At 36.1% G+C, this 21,890-nt stretch overlaps 1 protein-coding gene across 1 annotated transcript in view; it reads right to left on the bottom strand.

Moving 5' to 3' along the window:
- The window catches only part of tenm2b (teneurin transmembrane protein 2b), a 258,970-nt gene that overhangs the window by 25,666 nt on the left and 211,414 nt on the right, over positions 1–21,890 (bottom strand). Inside the window, 4 exon segments of the mRNA XM_042711040.1 lie at positions 3,227–3,328; positions 6,430–6,625; positions 8,411–8,616; positions 12,489–12,611. Coding sequence (XP_042566974.1) covers positions 3,227–3,328; positions 6,430–6,625; positions 8,411–8,616; positions 12,489–12,611 — 627 coding nt within the window.

Below are 21,890 nucleotides of genomic sequence, written 5' to 3'. Positions count from 1 at the left end.
TGCACACGAATGTGTGATTTGTTGTAGTAAATCCGCTTATTTGATTGAACCAGATTAAAGAAACTCTTCACCGATTCCAGTCTCTGTTTAGAACAAACTCTTGTGAAATTTTGTAAAATAAAAATCTAAATAAGTAAGTGAAATTTTGTAAGATTAAAGTCTATGTTTGTAAGTTTATTTTGTGAATTTTTGTAAAATTATATTTTATAATTTGATGATATCTCTTATTTGTTTTATTTTGTTATTATATTTTGTTGTTCTATTGGTGTTATAATCGATACATATCATTTATTGATGTTTAAGTAGTTTAAATTAGTTGATCTTTCATTTGTGTTTTAAATTATTTGTAGGCTTTTATCTTGACAAGTTTCACTTTATTAGATAGCTTTTCCAACAATAGCCAGCATAAACTCAAGCTGAGTAGAGACTGTTACAGTTTTTGATGAAAAATTGGCTAGAATGAATGAATGAATGTAGGAAGGGAAGAAGAAAATCATGCCCCGCATTTTTCCCATAGAGTTGTTCACTATTCAGCCTCAAAGGCAGCATAAACACTGCTGAAGCTCTCTGAATATGGTGATAAAGCAGACTATGCCTTGCGTAATTAAGGTAAGAGATTCAGAGGCAATATTAACAGCGCTCTCTGCTACTCAGAGAAGACAGCATTCGACAGTAATAAACTAGCTGTCTATAGCCTCAGGTGAGCTCTCACAGACACACACACATATTTCTCTTTACGATGACTCCACTGAGAGTATTTCATCACTCAAAAAGATTGGTCTGGCACAGTAAAGCCAACAAACCCATCAGACATTTTGGCATAACTGAGACGGGATTTATTAGTGATGTTGTAATTCATTCGTCTAGATCTCAGAGTGATGTGACAGTGTCATAGAGCCGCTACGACAAATGGGCTGAGATTATTTGCTATGATGATTTGATGGAGATTGTTTAGATTGATGGTATGTTCTGACATATGCTTCACACATCTATAACTGCATCACAGTTGCAGCATGTAGCAAGTCAACTATAAAACTTAAAGCAAATTATAAATAAAAACTACTTAAAATAAATCCAGTGTTTATTTGTAAGTCACTGTAAATAAAATTAAAATAATTAATAAATAAGTAAAACTAAAGCATGAAATGACATAATAATGAAGTATGATATCAATTACTGATTTAAAATAGCTTAGAAAGATGACATGTTCATCTATAAAAGATATAAAATATTTTATATTATTATTAATATGCATATACTGTATTTATATAATATTTTGAATAAATATAAATTAATTATAAACTATTAAACAGTAATATTACTGGGTGGATGTGCTTACTTGTCTTAAAAATAATGCTGCAATGAAAAAATCCCAATGGTTCTAAAATAGGATAAATATTATTTCTTATTTATTTGTTTTGCTTTAGAATTTTTTAATAATAGCTTTATTACACCATTTATGAGAAGAATCACAAATATTCCAGCAAATGGCATGTAAATCTTTTTGCATTTAGGCTGTGTGTCCACCAAAGTGTCTTTAGCCAGTTGAAAACATCAGGGTATAAACGTTGCGTACGCACAAAATGGGCATAGAAAATGCATACGCAATTTTCCATGCACATATCGGGATTTATAAAAAATAAACTTGGCGTAAATATATACGCAATGTACAGACATTGTAAACCATGCGTACGCACTCTTTTTCCTGAAGTAAGAAAAGTAATGAAGAAAACAACGATTTTAAAATCTGTTTTCATTGCGATATACACATTTACATTAAATATTCCACTCTCATTAATGGAGATAATCACTGAAATTACACAAGTCATTATGAGGAGTTAAAAAATATACGAATATGGGCATGTTTTATGGATGCGCTTGACCACTTTTCCTGTGGCATGCTTTTTTAATGACAGTGAGGAGGGCCATAGGTACACAATAATTAATATTCAAACTAAACTGCATATCTCATGTTATGAGAAAATATTTTAGCGAGAACAATGATAAATGATGCGCACTTCAATACTGTGGCAGACTGTTAGATTCGGTGGAACGGTCTATATCGTCTGGTTTGAATAGGTCCAGTGATAATATCTTACTGTACAACCACAGCTGCACGGAGGTGTTGATGCTGTGTGAAGGCATCTCAACAACATTATGAAAAATACCACTGTATTTGAAGGATACAACTTGGTAATGGTAAATGGTAATTTGCATGTTTTCTTTTTAAAATAGTCTACTTAGTCAGTGACGCGCTGAGTCAGACAATTCTATTTACACCTCAATAAATGTACCCTAAAAATAGCTAAAAGATGTTCACCTTATCAGCAAAACTGCATAAATTAAATTTGATTTGAATTGTTTAAAACAACTGAAATACTATTTGGCCAGTGGAAAAGAAGAAGATCAACTCAATTCTAAAATATATTTATCTGAGAACTATTTTAAAGAGTTTTGTTTTTATGGATTTTTATATATTTATGCTAAAACAACAAGAATACCGGATTTTTAGCAATAAAAATGGCATTTATCTCATATGTATCTCATATTTCCTTGATGTCTTGTACCTTTAACGGTGTTAAATATGGTGTCACGTGAATGAGAATATGCATGGAAATGATATGCAGAATAGGTTATGCATAGTAAAACTAGGCATTGTAAGCTCCATATATGGTGATTTCAGGGAGGAGACGGGGTGGAGATGCACGTACAATATACAATTATAAAGGGATTTTTGCGCAGGTTCTGGTGTACGCATGGTTTTATAAATCTGAAAACTTTTGTGTGTACGCAAAATCTAGCTTTTGTGCATACATACACTTTTAGGATGAAACTCCTCGTCCATTGTGATTGGATAACTGACTGAAAAGTGACAGTGATGAGTGCTGCATTTTACCCAAAGTTGAACATTCTTCAACTCTTGGTGTCTAGTAAAAACGACCGAGCACTCAGCATGAAAAATACGCTCAGCACACTCGTGCCATTTTAAAATACGCAGCACTCCCATTGAAAACAACTGGAAAAAATACACCAGCCTCGGGAAAAAAAAATGCTTTGATGGACACTCGGCCTTAGAAATGTGATGTGTGTTAGGTTTTAGTATTTAGTATGTTATTTTTTATTATAGAACTTTTTTTTTTTGCTATGAATATGTTTTTGTTTTTGCTGATAAGTGAAACATCATTTTTTAATACAAACATTTCGGCAGTGTGTCAGTAAATGGTACCTTTAGAACAGTCTGTGCCGTGGAACCCTGGGAAGCAATGACACGCTCCTGACATGCACTCTCCGTTGCCATGGCAATTCTGGGGGCACTCTTCCACTGAATCTGAGATGACACATAAGAGACGCGTGCATTTTACAACCCTCAGTTATAAATGGGGGACAGTGGAACTTAATGTTCACAAATTCAGGAGACCTTTAAACGCTGCTGTCTGACAAAAACATTCTAAAGTGCTATGAATTGTCTAGCATTTTGTGAAATAATCTTATACACAGCATGGTGTACTGTGAACTTTCAGCCAGTGTCACTGATTCAGTGTGTGTGTGTTAATTAATGTTTATATTTTATACTGTGACTATTGGGAAATACAACACTATTACTGTGGTAAATGCTAAAATAAATTATGCCTTTCAAATCAATAGTAGCCACCAACAGAATAAGATGCACATTCATACAGTATGTGATCAGATCAAAGAGGCCTCAAGAGCACAATGTGTGTGTGTTTCTCCACAAACTGAATTGTTAATCATACATACTGTTATTAATATAGTGGACCCAGAAAAAATCTGGACACTTGAGCTACACTTAAAAATGTGTGAATGTCGTTGCATTAGATAAATATCAAAGTGGCATCTGCAAACAAATAATGCTAGACCTTTTCTCCAAACTATTTCCACCTTTCTGAATTATTTTTGCAGTGAATTGTAAACAACTGGTGATTTTGAGTGGATGTATGAAATTGGCTCTTCTCAAGTTCAAACAGGTGTTCTATGAGAGCAACTGCAGGTGCATTTCTTAAACGTTTAATGCCTGACAACCAGAAAGTGTGCAAATACATTTAAGTGTTTTTTTTTTATTTTTATTTTGCAAATAATGTTTGTTTTGTTATTTTTTTATTTTTAAACCAAAAACACTTCTTTTGTGGAATGTGTTGAAAAGTGTGCTTGTGCTGTCTTTCTTTATGATGAATGGGAATTGGTTTGTTTTAAGTGGCTTAAGTGCCCAAACACTTTTAGCACTTGATCTCTATGGATTTATTCAGAAAGCATTTTGTAGTCTTAACAGCAAAAAATAAAATAACCAAATAATACAGTTAAAAAAGGTGGGGGTTAAAATGCACCAATCCTGCTTTTATTTGAACAAAAATACAACAAAATATAACACAGTGAAATATTTTTACAATTTATGATAACAGTTTTTTACTTTAATATATGTTATATATAATATATTAAAATATAATACATAATTTATATAAGTAACATATTCCTGTTATGAAAAATGAATTTCTTATTAATTTTTATTATTATTACATAATTTCTTATCATTATTGATGTTGAAAGCAGTTTTTGATTTTTTTTCCATAAAATTACCTTTTTTTTTTGAATTCTTAGATTAATAGAAAGTTAAAAACATCATTTAACTGAATATATATATATATATATATATATATATATATATATATATATATATATATATATATATATATATATATATATATATATGTAGTAATGTAAAAGTTTTGATTGTCACATTTGATCAATTTATTTTTGAAAAAAAAACTAACAAAAAAATCTATTTCTTTTGAAAAAAAAAAAAAAACATTTGATTGTAGTCTATGAAATATACAACAAATATATTTACAAACCTAAATCAAACCACATTTGTATTTGGTTTTAAATCTTTTTTAAATGTGTATGCATCTGTACTCTTACTCTGCTATTTTCCCTCTGTTTGTGGTCATTACATGCTTGTTTTAATTGTATTTTTACCCATCAGTGTGATTAGATAGGGAGAGGGTAATCGGCTTTGTGACTCTTGTCAAATCAAACTGTGCATAGAAAACTTTAACCGCAACTGGTTATAAACAATCACGGCTGCTGGAAGCGTATTCTTCAAGTATCAGTTCAGTCGAGTTATCAGCATCTTCCTCTAATATTTTAAATTTCGGGTTTCTACTTACTAAATGATCTGTATATGCCAGCCTATCAATGTTAATAACACCCGCAAGTGTCACATTCATAATGCGGTAAATTCCACTCCCATTTACTTTAGTATATAGAGAGACACGTGATCTGCACTGCCGTGTCTGTGTTGGGGACACTCTAAAATGCTTGGAAATATGGAAAAACAGATTACCATGGCTGTACTGAAATTGGAGGACCAGTTTCATTATGCACCTTATTGACGATCTGTGGCATTATTATACTGCATCTCGTTAATAAACAAAGCTGCTTGATCCATTTTATACAATCCACCTTCATTTAGCAAGTGCACTCATGCAAAAACATAAACATATTCATTCTTTCTTACAAACAACAAAAGATCATTGGATTACAGTAGTACAATGTTTTCTAAATGTTTAAATTGCAATGTACTGTACAGGGTTTATTATAAAGGGGTAGAATCCACAGCTCAGTACTCACTACTCATTTAGTACTTTTAAATAAGCTACTCTTTTACTCTTACTCAAGTAGTTTTTTGGACAAATACTTTTTACTCTACTTACACAATTTTTTTTTTTCGAATGTAATTGTACTTTTGTATGGTATATATTTATTCAGGAAACTATTTCTATGTTTTTTTGTTATTTTTTTTTATTTGGGAAATAATTTCTGGTTTTTACTCATTCTTTGTCCATTTATTGAAGCGTATGCCAGTTGCTATGTTCTGAATATTGAATGATTTATATATTTATATGTTTATATATATATATATATATATATATATCAACAATATGTTAAATACAGCAAGGCTTCCTATACACTTCATGAGTTATGCATAACTGCCTGGTGTCATGACAGACATGAGGCCAAATTTCCACTTTTCCATCCCTCACTGACAGCTCCTCTCAGCTGTTGTAGAAGAAAGTCTTGAAGTCGGCATTGTGCTTATGCTAAGTCATCACTATAGCAGCCCTTGTAGAGAAACTGCCTAAACAAACATATTTCAGTGTTTACTTTTATTTTGGAAATACAGCTATTCCTTCTGTGACCTAAAGAGAAATGTAAGTGAAATAAATAGAAGTAGTTATTACAGGTTTATCTGTTGAAATGTTAAATTTGGTTAAAGGTAGATCAGGTGTACTGTGCAAGCGGCTTGCAGTGAAACACATCTACTAAATAGCAGGTCTCCAAACCAAGTTTCTATTTACCATCTTCATTTTAAATGTTGACTGTAGCGTGTAAATAAAAGCTGGAGGTGTCTACCTAGAGCCACAGTGCTGAATGAGACAGGTTCTTTCTCTTTGCCGTCATTGTAGAAGGCCAGGTGCCAGGTGCCGGGGTCCAGATACTGTACAAAGATCGCCTCGTTCTGGACAACGGTTTGAATACTGCGCCGTTCGCGAGGAGACTCGATTACGCTCCACTTCTCTTTTCCATCTAACCTTTCCATGTAGTCATACTGAAGAGACAGGACAAAGGTATGGATAGTGAGAGGGTGGGGGGGGTGAGGACAGAGGGAGAAAACAATGTAGTCATTGTGGGGAGTCATATTGAGTTAGAGGTGTGGTGAATATCAAAATAGTCAAATTAAATCAAAATGTAGAAGAGATAACAACTCTGGAATGTGACAAGACAAGTGTAAGAATTCTGCAGAAAAATATGCAGTGATAATTTGGAAATCATTTACAATTCATTAAAAAAAGTTGCAAACAAAAAAGCCTGTCTGCACAGATGGTCTCTTCATGGTAATTAACAAAAACCTGTCTTTTTAAGGAGGAACATGATAGAGAACCAGATTTCCTTGCTCTATAAAGGCTAGCTCACACACTGTCCCAACAAATGGCAACCACCCCTAATTTCCAATGGTTGTTGGGTTTTGTCAGATCAGTATGCTGACCATGTTTGCATTTGCTGGGTCAGTCTGAACATAACAGTGTCAATCACTAGATTTAGATATCATCCCGCTCATGAAAAATGGACCCAAGCGATGTGACGGACCCACAATTCATTTCGGCAACACTTGACGTCACTCCATTCAAAGTAAACAAGGAACTAAAAGTAAACTAAAACATAACACAATGCAATTCCCTAAAATTAACATGAAACATTGAGCCATATTTTCGAAGACAATTCTTGGAGTGTATTTAATCTTCAAACAATAATGAGTTACATTACTAAGAATGGAAATCATTAGGACTTTTATGTTTCTGATTTAGATTCTGATTATAATTTCTTTAAAAGTCCATTAAGGAGTCCATTTGTTTGTTTATTTGTATTTGCAGCGCGTTTCTTTGATTGTGCAGTGAGTGTGTGGTCAAATTGATAAAGATGTTTTCTTAATTTGCTGGTGTTTGTTCTATTTGCATGTTTTTTCATTTGCAGCGTGTTGTGCTCTCTCGGCCACCGTAGATTCTTCCTATATTATACCATTTTCATTTTTAACAAAAATATTAACATGATGACAAGTAACAAGTCATGTTCAACATAAAGATATATTAATTATATTATATTATATTATATCAATTATATTATATTATATCAAGATATATTAAGGTTTGTTCTCATTCATCACGTTTGAGCCTCTGCTGACCATATTTGATGAGCGCTATGTATGTGCCTTGATCAATGTTTAGATACAAATGAAAGTCTAACTTAAATCATCATATTATTAAGCAACTTTGTATCTTCAGAAAACTTGGACTAAATTGCTCAATTTATATAGATTATATTTATGTATTTATGAACTTCTTGAATTGTTTTTGTGGAAAGGGATTTGGATTTAAGGGTAGGGATCTTTATTGTTTTTTTTTAAATACATTCCTGTCTTTTAAAAATGAACAAAAGTCTTATAGTTTTGGAACAACATGAGGGTAAATGAAGGCCTAACTTAAATCATCATATTATTAAGCAACTGTGCATCTTCAGAAAACTTGGACTAAATTGCTCAATTTATATAGATTATATTTATGTACTTATGAACTTTTTGAATTGTAAAAGTTTTAGTGTAAAGGGCTTTCAAAGGAAGGATAGAAATCTTGTTTCAATAAAAATATATTCCTGTCTTTTAAAAATGAACAAAAGTCTTATAGTTTTGGAAAAACATGAGGGTAAATGATGTCAGAATTTTCAGTTTTGTGTAAACCAATTCAAACAAAACAAAAACTGAACATATTTAAAAACTGGATTCTCAGTCCTAACCTGGCTCCTTTAAAAGAAGAAATATGACATGAGGCGATTTGCCCACCTGAGCATGTGAAGGAGGCAGGCCTTTTCGCATGTAGACCCCAAACAGGGCGTCCTTGCCCAGGGAGATGTTGAACTTGAGGAAGTGTGGCTGGCGCAGGTGAAGCAGAGACCTCCAGAAGACGCCTGGAGGAACATCGTGACTGACACGTTGACCCAGCTCCAGCTCCCCACTGTTTATACTGCTGTTCTTCAACACCCACGGCCCTGACATGGACGCCAAGAGAAGAAACAAGATTTGTTTGAGGGAAAAAACACACACAAAGGAAGTATTTCAAAGACATGGAGAACGGGGAATATCCTCTGCTTTGTGTGAAAATATTTGCAGTGTGTATAAAGAAAGATCAACATATATTATTCCAATGAGACACAACTCTGCACTAATGAGTGTGCGGTGTGGGCTGCCAAAGTCATCAACCCTAAATCAAACCCTGTCTTCTCCCTTGAGATCATAATATCTCTGCATGACAGCACTGGCCACACACGCACACATCCACTCCCAATACACCTGCTAAGTCTGTCCTCTAGAGAGAAAACTGTTGCCATGTTGACAGCGCAGATAGATCGCAGCAACACCAATCAGAAAATAATCCAGTAAATGGGCCTTGATAGTATCAGGAGCAACACACACACTCTCTCTTTTATGTCTGAGAGGCCATTGCAACACGAGTGGGCTTGGTGTTAGCTGTCAGTTTAGTCTGCTTTCTCGATGTTTGATGTGCCCTGATAAGCAGAGACAATCTGTTTCCCTGCTTGCTAAAAGCTCTGGCTGCATTTAAACGAGTTATGGAGAGAGAGGAATTGAATTGAGCAAGAGCGAGCAAGCTCTTTCCCTAAATGGATCAAGCCTTCTTTTTGCAGGAGAACATGCGCACGCACACCCAGTGTCAAGTCTGAGTGACAGCTCGGTTAAAGAAGCCCAGTCTAGTAACCAGTGGGAGTCCTCACCAACCTCCCTCATTAACACGGAGCATGGATGGACGGCTCTGCACTGAATGAGAGCACCACACTGAGAGAGCTAGAGAGAGAGATGGAAAAAGTGAGATAGATAAAAAGAGAAAGTGAGAAGCAGAAAAAAGGTGGAGAGAAAGTACCCTGGAGAGGGTGCATTAGAAGAGTCTTGTACTCTGGAGTTGAAGTTCACACTCCTCAAGTTCTCAACCAGCCAGAACTACTGACATCAGAGCCACTGAAAAAGGCAATTTGCCATAACTAATGATATAAGAGAAATTTTGGTATGTGTTTTCTTTCTTTGTTTAGTCTAGATGTGACTAGGTCAATCACCTCAGATCCTGCACTTTATAAACCTAAAATAACTAATGAACTTCTAAAATAACAACAAATCGTAAGCCAGCCCTACAGAAAATGGCTGATTGTATCAGTATCTTAAAAGTTTGAAGGACTGCAAAAGGCTGAATGTACTTATACACTCTTCCTATAATCAACACAACAAACCTCTGGGGACATTCCATAGATTTCTTTTGTTTTCATATGCAACTTAATTTTTTTTTTTTTTTATTATTATTATTTTACATATTTACAACTTCATTTCCTTTATTTTTATGAGGATGTCCCCAAAAGGAGGTTTGTCAGATGTAGCTCATTTTTAGGCACATTTAAGTTGATTCATAGAATATGGTTAAGTAGGTACACACAAGCATTTTTATCCTTATTTCTATACTATGCATCTCTGCTGCTCTCTATGGCTCCATTAAATATAAGCACTCAATTAAGTCTACTTGTTTAATTAAAATATAATTCTAAAATGTTAATTAGTCAGTAAAATATTTCATTTTAAAGAGTCTTAGAAATAGTCACAGTAGAGTTGAATAGAAATCCCCATAGAAATGCCTGAGGAAAAAATACTCTGAATAATTCCAGAATTAAAGTCTCCCTAGATATTATTCTATTGAAATAAATACATATGTAAATAAACAAATAAACTAATTTTATTAATAGTAATTTTAGTAATTAATAGTAGTAATTAATAGTAATTTTATTACTAAGTCCTGACATGAGTCTTGTGACAGGGCCTTATAGATCTACATAATAACATTCAAACAGAGAACAGCTTGAGTCTAGAATCATGCTTTCCCTCCCCCACAGACTGAAAGCTATATATAACGTGTGTGTCTTTGTTGTTTTTTTTTTGTACGACAGCTAGCCCTTCTTCAGAAACTCTCCATCAAAGTGAAGGGGAAAAACATTTCTGAAAAACAATATATATATATAGAGAGATAGAGAGAGAGAGAGAGAGAAAGAGAGAGAGAGAGAGAGAGAGAGAGAGAGAGAGAGAGAGAGAGAGAGAGAGAGAGTTAGGGAGATTGCAAGTGATATGTATAGAGTTTGGATGCAATGTAATTCCTTTGAAATTGAGTTAATTCAGAATAATACAGGAGTCCTTCCATTACCAACCCAGACTCACTGGGAAAAATGTGCCTGTTGTGACATTTCTGCTAAATTATATTACATTGCTTCTTGCACATTTTGCAACATTTTCAGTGAGTGATGCTACAAGTGTGTTCAGTTTTAGCTGAAACAAATGAATGTGAATGTGGCGATGGCGATGTATATAGGCTATTGTGACGGTTAAATGTCTAATCAGTGGCACAAAATGCTCTATCACGTTCGTACCACCTACAAACAAAACAAAAGCAAACATGAGATAAACATGTTTTAGCTTGCTTCTACATATGTGGGATCTCTCTTATTCAGCACTGTGACTCCTGTTTCACAGGTCTCATGCAAGCACTTACTAGGTGAGCTACCAAGCAAGTTTACTACATCAGAAAAGCCATATATATGGAGCTGGTTATATGATGCAAATGCCAAATATATTAGGGAAATGTGTTTCAAGTTCACAACAGAATTCTGCAACTGGAACTGGACACTGCAGTGAATTGTATGTATATGTATGTTTTTGGAGTTTTGGGGGCAAGTCTTTTCTTCTTCTTTTTTTTTCCCAATGAGCCAATGTTCTCCATTACACTGCAAAACAAATAGGATTGTGTGCACACACATTCTCCACGGTTAAACCAAGATTTGCACTTATGCATCCTCTTCCATAAAGACTCACTCTTTTAGACCCATCTAAAGCTATTAGAAGCTGTACTGTGTGTGAAGAATATCAATACCAGCACTCTCTAAAGGTCAGCGGCAGTCGTTATCATCTGAACATGCTGACACTGATAATGATAAATCATTTGAGGTGAACGCACAACAAACAGGGAGATTCTTTGTGTCTGAGCCACTGAGAGTTAGCCAAAGCTTTGAACCATTAACTAAAGTCCATTGAGATCCAAAACATCTCATTTAAATAAACCTTTTTTATCAAGGTTGCTGTGAGAAAAAGGCACACAAGACTGTGATTTTATACTAATGTACTCTCAATATACAGTGCAGGACAATCACTAGTTGTGCTCAGATGATTCTTACAAAGCCTCAGGCTGACAGAGACTAACATGTGTTATAACAAGCCAGCAGTGAATAAATCTAGTCATCATTTTAAATAAATGCATTAGCATTACCATACTCATGTAGTACTGCAGAAGAGGCAGTGAAAAGAGCTGAAGACAACACAAAACTGCATTCACAACACATTAAACTTTCATGATTATGACATATTTCTGGGTAAAATAAAATAATATGCTAGAAAAAATGGGTTAGACTTAGTAAACATGGGCTATGATGTTATTATTAGGTTATTACAAAACTAAATCTTTTTTTCAAATAGTATTTAGCCACAGAAATGTAGGGTGGGACTCAGTGATCAAAAATAGTCTAGAATGTAATTTATTATTTTTTTTACACTGTTATTATGCTGTTATTACATAGTTATTACATTACAAATCAATTTTTTTATTTTCAATTAGTGAAATATTCAGCTAGAAAACACACACACACTAGAATATCGTATTCATGCACTCATGAATTGTGCATAATAAAACGACAGACAGGTGCAAACAGAAGGCAGTTTTGGCTTCATGTTTTTGTGTGGTTTTTGCATTGTATGTCATCAGGTCATTTGGATTTCATGTTGATCATATTTCAGCGTTTTGGCACAAGTTTTTTGCTTTTACCTCTGCCTCCGGAGGGCACTGTTGCCACATCACCAATGCCAGGAATACTCATGCTGAGGCCAGTGTTCACTAGATGCCCTTCAGTGGGCTTCAGTCGCCAATTCAAGCCAAGCAGATTAAGAGCTGTGAGGGAGAGAAAGAGAGAATTTAAAAAATAGAACATGACACTACATTACACCTCCCAACCACTTTATGTATACGCGGATGACATGCCCTGACAGCCGAGAGCCTGCGACACCCATACAACTATAACTCTTGCTGACAGAGGAGACTTTAGCATACAAATACACTCATTATAGCCAATGACACTTTGACTACAGTCTGTGCTTTGTTTGGGCTCTGTGCCCAGACAGGTTTAGTTGGACCAAGTTTAATCCAAACTGCTACAGGAATACTAAACTTGCCGTAGATATGAATATGTCACCAGAAGCTGGTGGCACATAAGCAACACAAAATGTCAAATGCAACACAATACGGTGTCAGGAAGGAAGTGACACTTATCTTCATACTGCATAAGGTGTGAGAAGACAAGAAAATTGTCTTGAAAAAAATAAATAAACTGAAGACAGTTTAAAGTTGGGTGGTTTATGGTTGGTGATAGGTATACTTTCTTGTTTTCTCTGTGTGTTTGTTGTTTTTGTGTTTTTGGTTGGAAGTTTTCTTCTCTCCGCACCCCATATGTACTATAATCAGTGCTTCAGTTCTTCCAAGACTTTGTAGAGACTATTTGCTCAAATGGAGATCACTTGATATGCAATATTCAAATATGTCAAGTTGTATTTAAAAAATATGATAGTGATCAGAAAAAAGTTAGTTTTGTGATGTGCTGGTGGAAATTAAGAACGAGATGCCCCAATGGAAAACAAGTACAGCCACACACACACACACACACACACACACACACTTTTGTAAATTAAGAAATATATGGGGAAAGAGATGACGAGCACAGCCATACGCTCTCTACCTCACCTCCGCCCCCTAGCTCTTCTATCCCTCCCTCAATCTCATCCACGCAAAATCAATGCCAACTCAGTCTTTCCCTACCTCCTGACAGTACATCTGAGGGCGCGTTATCACTCTCGTGTGGAGGGGTTAAAAGAAAAAGCTGACTCCTTCAGGCTGTCAGCTGCTCTGATATCTGCAGCTCATTGTCCCACATGTATTATTCCTCATCTTATCTCTCTATACTCTAATCAGACTTATCTCTTGCTTGTTCATTGTTCTTTTCACCCTTCTTGTGTCCTTCATCCCTCCTGCTTGTTCTTCGTCCATTTCATTACAGTGCTCACTGACAAAGATGGTTTGTTATGACGAGACGTCTTGTCATACTAAGCCGAGCTGTGGAGAAACTCTTAACATAATATATATTTTTTTTCCTCCTATCTATTGTATCCAAAGCTGATATTCCAACATATAAGTGCAAATATTTAATTATATTTCACTATGTTTTACCAGTGACAATTTCTTTTGGAGGGTTTAAGCTGTAAGAAACTAAAGATTCTGTTTCCATCTTAAAGTAAAAAGATAAAATGGTACAAAAATTTCCAAAATTGGAGTATGTTTTACAAAATAATAATTATAATACTGCTGAAGCCTTTATACTTCAAAATTTCACATGCAATCCAATGTGCTACTTGCCGTTTCTGTTTTAGTTTTGAAATATACAGGCAAAAGTTGTTTCAATGGCAATCCTACACCTTTTTTTTTCAGTGTAATCAAAATGAAAATATAAATAATAAAATACAATATATTAAGGTGACTTTTCTCTTAAAATATTGCAGTGTGACTATATCTCAAAATATTACTTTACTGTATATTCTGCAATGTGACTTCATATCTCACAACATGCCTTTTATGACTTTCTGTGAAACAGATGTTTGTTTTCCCCTTCTAATAGAGAGTTATCATGGCTCAGGTACACTGTAAACCCTAATGCTCAAACTAATTAGTTGTATTCAGTTCTGTTAACTTAAATCCTTACAATCAGTAAAATTTAATAGACCTTGATAAGCATTTAGAACTTTCTGGTATTTATGAGTTTGTGAAAATGACACTTTTTAAGTTAGCTGAATAATTTGTTGTATTAATTTACACAAACTGCCTCTTTAAACTTACCTCAACATAAAATAATTCAGCATAACAATTTTGCGTCTGACAACATCCATGTACAAGCAAACTGCCCATGTTAAATTTTTATTCTCAAGATGGGAGATCGGTCTCGTTTCACGTAATGCTGTAAGTATAATAAAAAAAAAAATCCAAGGACCTTGAAATTAACATTTTTATGCATTTCATCTCATTGTTGACAGTTAAATAGGACTTGTTGCTAACTACTGTTTAGGAGATTAGATATAGATTTAGAGTAATTGCCAAATATCAACCTTTAATTCGAAATGACTCATTAAACATTTTTGAATTGGCAGATTTTTATTCCAATTTTCGGCACGAGGAAGAATTTGAATATAAACCCTGAATTACTATTATCTGCCTCACCACACACCGAAGCTTGTTGGCTAGTTAGGTAATTTAATAATAACCTGCTACAGAAGAGCACATCATTTGTACATTTACTTAAAGTGTATTTGGAGCTTCATTTTTTGTGTGTGTGTGTGTATGTTATGTTATGCACAACATGGATTATATTTTTGGTATGCTTTATTTCTGTGACTTACTGCATGATGTCAACTAAAGGTGTACTACTGTAATTAGAGCTCTCCTGGTCTCGCTGCGTGACAACGACTTGGGATTCTTTAGGACCTCCCTGGTTAGTCTTCATACATTGTTTTCACAATGAGGCATATTCCATTGCAAAGAGGGGCTACTCTGTTATTTATTCAAATGTCACTTTCTTATAGTGAGCAAATATGGTCAACATAATGAGATTAAAGCATGGTTTCAATACAAAGAGGAGGATGAATCACAAATTATTTTCACCATAGTGAGAAGGAAACCTGTATTTATGTTCAGGCGAACCTGTTCAAATCTCTGACACAATTACTTTCAAAGGTACTGAACAATATTTTACAATACATTAATGTAAAGGATGCCAGTACCTCATGTATTTGAACATGTTTAGCCATTCAACAGCATGTTTACAAGTTTTTATTTGCTGCAAATGTGTTAACAAGGCAACTATTTGTCAACAGAGGATATTCAAGTAACAGTAACAGCAGTAACCACAGTAACAGTAGAATAAATAAATACAATTAAAATAACTAAAACATTAATTTACATACTGCAGGTTCATTGAGCATCCATCTAGAGAATAACACTCTGACAGCACAGGAAATATGTTGATATTTTTGGTCTTCTGTGGAAGAATGGGCATGGTTATGGGTCAGGTAAGGGCCACACACTGGTCTAATGTCTGGCAGCATTGGCATTACCATTAGAGTCAGTTTGCACTTTTTTTTGCTAATCAAATCTGGAGGAGAACTCATTTTCGGTCTGAGCAAGAAGCATTAATTATTAAGAGGAAATGTGTTAGTTTTTATTTTTTTTGGTTGTTGAATCTGGATTTGTTTTTTATCTATGTTTTTTTTGGTTTTTGAAATTGATGAATAATATTACCTACCTAAAGCACATAGGGGGAAAAGGAAGAAAGAGAAAGGGTTGGGGGAAAGGAGGGTGTTAAGGTAACAGTACTCCCTTGTCTTACCTGAGTAAGTCTGCATCTTCAGACTGGAGTTCTTCTTGGATTTAAAAGCACACTGAGAAAATGAAATCTATAACCGACATGAGCTGCAAAACATATTTCACTGAGCTGTACAGCTGAGTTGGTGCTGACAGCAGCACTGCAAAAGTGGAACTCTTTCTTCAGCATTCCATTTTGAAATGGAACCGTAATGCATTTTTGACCTAAAGCTTATATGCATCACATGTTCGAAATTTTTGTGCGAAATGTGGCACTGCAAAATGGCAGCCAGGACGCTGAGCTTTGATGCAATGTTTGTTCTGGGTTTTGTCATTTTTCTTCTATAGGTTTTACCAGAGACAAACTCCTTAACATTAAGCAACACATCCCAGACAATATTTTTGATTGTTTGGACATTTTGTTGGACATTCTATTCAGAGGTACAGCTGTATTGTTCAAACGCGTGTACAGACACAGAAGAGGGAAATGCGGTGGCGCCCTGGTGAAGCTCCACACGCGCGGCTTTCGGACTATGCTTCCAAGCATTTATCTCGCAAATGTCTGTTTCATTTTTAGAAAGTCTGTTGATCTTGTTCTCCTCACCCGCACCAATAAGGACTTTTCAAACTCTGCTGCATTGTGCTTCACTGAAACCTGGCTGAGTGAAGCCATTCCGGACAACGCTCTCCATCTGCCGGGCTACCAGCTGTTCAGCGGAGCGGATCGCATCACGGAGTTAACGGTGAAAACGAGAGGTGGTGGATTGTGTTCCTACATCAACGAAAGCTGGTGTTCAGATGCAACAATGCTGAAAAAGGTATGCTGTCCTAACCTAGAGGCACTCATCATAAACTGTTAACCTTTCTACTCACCGCAGGAGTTTTCCTCTTTCATTCTTGTGAATGTGTATGTGCCTCCGGATGCGTGCGTTAGTGCCGCGATGCAACAGTTGGCTGAACAAATAACTGCAGTGGAGCAAAGGTACCTAGACTGTATTTTAATCATTCTTGGAGATTTTAACAAATCAAATCTCTCCCATGAACTGCCAAAATACAAGCAGCACATTATGTGTCCCACCAGAGACAGCATTATATTGGATCACTGTTACACAGCAATAAAGGATGCACATCACTCTGTCCCACGGGCAGCTTTTGGGCTTTCCGATCACATTCCGATGTTTGGTTTGTCTTATACCGACCTACAGGCAGAAACTAAAATCAGCTAAACCTGTTTTAAGGACTGTTAAAAGATGGACTAATGAAGCAGAGACTTATTTACAAGCTTGTTTTGACCTCACTGATTGGAATGTTTTTGAAGCTGCAGCCACTGATCTGGGAGAGCTCACAGAGACTGTAACTTCATATATCAATTTCTGTGAAGATATGTGCATTCCTACCAGGACATTCTTATCATTTAATAAAGATAAACCGAGGTTTACTGGGAAACTCAAACAGCTTTGTCACGCCAAAGAGGATGCTTACAGAAGTGGGAATAAAATCTTGTATAACCAGGCCTGGAACAGACTAACAAAGGAGATCAGAGTGGCTAAAAAAAACTACTCAGAAAAGCTGAGAAAATAGCTTTCAGCAAATGATCCAGCATCAGTATGGACTGATCTGAGGAGCATCACCATGTACAAGACACCACCCCCACAGTCTGTGGAGAATCAACAACTGGCTGACAATCTGAATGTGTTTTACTGCCGATTTGAAAAGGATAGTCTACCACCCCCCCATCCACTCTGATCTGCATTTCACACATGCAGACTTAACCTGCGCTTAACCCTGAGAGCTCTAAGGTTGTTTTGGGGGCCTGGAGAAGTTTTGACATGCCCTGACTTTTGAGCACGTGGGCGTGGTCACATTAGATATAATGAAGGGAGACGTGAAAGACGGGACATCACGTTGTTTTCATATAGATTACTTTATCACAGAATATTTGTTTTCGGTAATACTTGCTTAGTTTAAAAGTAGACATGTCAAGCTTTCTATAGATGTATCTCTCATGTCTCTTTTGTTGAGTATTTGCTGGGTTACAGTTCATTTTAATGACACGTTTCTAAATGAAGATCACGTAGAACCAAGGCGGCAGACAACGCACCCTGTTTGTTTTCTTTATTTTATAAATGCACAAAGTTTTGTTGTTATTATGTGTGTATACAAATAAAAGTAGAAAGATTACTGACCCTTTACAGATATGAAAATTCTGTTATTAATTACTCACATCAGTAGTTCTAAATAACGTAGACCTCACGTTCATAGCTTTGGAACACAGATGTAGACATACGAAAATTTGATGCATGATTTATTGCTGATGATTGCTCTTCTCTGTATGATCAAAACTGAAAGTGTAATCCATGTGACATCAGGGGTTCAACCGTAATATTTGCTCTTATCTGTATGATCAAAACTGAAAGTGTATGCCACAAAACGCGTATTCGCGTTGATCAACTCCAGAGGGTTAAGGTCTGTGTAGAGGACGTGAACCGGGTCTTCAGGAAGCAGAAATCTAGAAAAGCTTCAGGGCCAGATGGTGTTTCACCTGCCTGTTTAAAAGTCTGTGCTGACCAACTGGCCCCCATCTTCACACAGATCTTCAACAGATCATTAGAGCTGTGTGAAGTTCACTGCTGCTTCAAAGGCTCCACCATCATTCCGGTCCCCAAAAAGCCCAAAATCACTGGACTTAACGACTACAGACCTGTTGTTCTCACATCTGTGGTCATGAAGTTACTTGAGAGACTGGTCCTGGCCTACCTGAAGGACATAACTGGACCCTTGCTGGATCCTCTCCAGTTTGCCTACAGAGCAAACAGGTCTGTGTATGATGCAGTCAACATGGGATTGCATTACATCCTGCAACACCTCGACAAACCTGGGAATTACGCAAGACTCCTATTTGTGGACTTCAGTTAGGCCTTTAATACAGATAACATAGGACTCCTTTTAGTGGTGTACTGTTACGGCTTTCTTTGGTAACCTCCATCTGTCAGTGGATCACCAGCTTCCTGACAGACATGCAGCCGCTAGTGAGGCTGGGCAAACTCACATCCAGGACTATCCCCATCAGCACTGGCGCCCCCCAGGGATGTGTGCTCTCTCCACGGCTCTTCTCTCTCTACACGAATGACTGCACTTCAAAGGACCCCTCTGTCAAGCTCCTGAAGTTTGCAGACAACACTACAGTGATCGGCCTCATTAAGGACGGAGACGAGTCTGGTGCAGTCTTAATCAACCTGGAGCTAAACACTGTCAAAACTGTGGAGATGATAGTGGACTTCAGGAGAAACTCCCCTGCACTCTCCCCACACAACAACATGAACAGCACTGTGACTGCAGTGGGCACCACCATCTCTCAGGACCTGAAGTGGGACACTCACATAGACTCCATTGCAAAAAAAGCCCAGCAGAGGTTGTACTTACTTCACCAGCTGAGGAAGTTTACATTACAGTACTTGTTACCGAAGTACACATATTTTGACATGCTAACTCAAAATGAACTGCTTTGACAAGATGTATGGTGTTTAAAGCCACTGGTGGTCCATGAGGGGTCTGCTGAGGTGCTCTGCTGAAAGTCTTTGGAGGTTTGAAGGCATGCATGCAAGTCTGTTTGAGTGCATTATAGTAGTATGATTTTGCTCTGTACAGAAGCCACATCAAAAGGTTGTGTTTACACAGACTTTTTGATGCTACACAGAGACTAAAATTATTTAGACAGAATACAAATTAAGGGAGATAGTACATCATGTGTTTGATTGGTAATTATTGGTCAGGTGCTCAACGTATGTGCTTGAATTGTTGTTTTGCATAATGTTGTAGCTGTCCATCACCTGTCTTACTCAAATGTGACGGAAGGATTTTAGATCAGAGCTCCATTCTAGAATAGCTTTCCTCTCATTTAGGACTAAGTTACAATGAAATGTTTAATGAACAGATTTAAATGTACATCTCCAGCACTAACCTTACTAATGTAAGGAATAAATTACTTCTGTCACGAGTGTGTTGGGTAAACAAACACATGGTGATGAAGATGAATTTCCAACAGATTTCCAAAATCCACAAAGCAGAATCCACAGACAGAACCAGTCCAACACAACTCTAAATTAACTTGACACTGAACACTGAACTCAAACTGAACAGAACTTAAATAGTGAAGATAACAAGACACACACACCTGAACATAATGATGAAATCAAATGAATAACCATGGCACTAAAACAGTACATAAACAAAAGTCAATAAACAAAACAAACATAAACAAAGTCAAAGAGGGTGTGACGACAACAACAACTACTACTACTACTACTACTAAGGCAATATGACTGTGCAAAAATCAATATCAATATCAGCAATACTGTTCCACCCTCAAAGCAAACTCTTGTGCATGATGACACAATTTGTTTGCGGGTCCTCGAATGATTATTTTGTATAAAAATATATTTATATTTGTGGTCCACCAATGGTTCATAAAGTCAAAAACACACTTGTCCAATTTGCACAGCCAACAAACCTAGTTCCATTAACTATTGTTTTGCCACCCCTTTGGAACACGGCTCATTGCCAAATGCTTCAGATCAGAAACTACTGATATTTGCCCACCGTTCTATTATTTATTAGGCTTTGTGTTGCATTTATACCCATGCGGGATATGTATGGATGAAACAGGCTGCTCCCTATGGGCACCATTCCAGCAAAAAGCAAATAAATTGCACAATAAGAAGCTGTTTTGAAGTCAAGTTACAAAAGCTGGGAGGACCTGAAGACAGTGAGATGGTCAGTGAGCCCAGTGAGAGGAGAGCTCACCAGAGGGTAAGAACCCCCAGAGCTTCATTGTTCCCTTTCTTTTTCCAGGAGCAGTCGCTACCTGAATGAGCTATGTGAATGAAAACAGTCATGCAAGTGTGTCCCCATGGAGCTCACGTGCACGCACGTGCACACACACACACACACAGTTGTACCTCAATCAACCTGATGCAACTTCACAGCAATCTTCACCTGATGTTACAGAAGAGCTGCACAAAGTCTACACAAGAGCTGCACAATTAATCAAAATACAATCAAAATCACACTGCTGGCTAGTGCAGTTTAATTAAATTAATCTATAGTCTGCATGCAGTGTGTGCTTTAAAGTGAACTATGTCCTGTATGTTGTGCATTCCACACTAAAACCTGCATGGAGCTCATGAGTCTTTAGAGCTACTCTCAGTCTGTGACATCTCCACACAAAAGGTTTGTTCGCAAAAAGAATAAAGGGTCTAAGAGTCTGGGATTCAACCAAAGAAATGTATACAATAATAATAATGACAATTAAAAATATAATTTTAATAATTATTCATATTGCTGTTATTATTATTATTATTATAAAAGTGGTTTGTTAGTCAAAAATCAAATTGAATAAAACATAATATGTAACTCTAATATTCAATAATAACAATAATTAATTAATTATAATTATTAACTAGTGACAGTATGCTATTGTATTGGCCATAACAACTAATATTACAAAAATATAAAATTCATGTGTACTGTGTTCCAAATAAATAGCAGTCTAAGAGTAAATGTAACTAAAAACTGGGTTTGTTTAAATGGTGAAGAAGCAGTTTTCTGAATAGGTGGAGGGGTATATTTGCAGGTGGTATGAAAGCAAATACATTTTTCTTGTAGATTTTGCAACACTGAGCCAATGAATTTTATTACTGCAAAACAATTACAATATGATTTGTGAACAGATTATGTAGTCCTACTCTCCACCTGTCTTCCTAAAAACTT

The sequence above is a fragment of the Cyprinus carpio genome, chromosome A21 (assembly GCF_018340385.1).
Source record: "Cyprinus carpio isolate SPL01 chromosome A21, ASM1834038v1, whole genome shotgun sequence".
NCBI lineage: Eukaryota > Metazoa > Chordata > Actinopteri > Cypriniformes > Cyprinidae > Cyprinus > Cyprinus carpio.
Note: the sequence above shows the minus strand (reverse complement) of the source record. Positions and strands in the feature narration are given on the sequence as shown.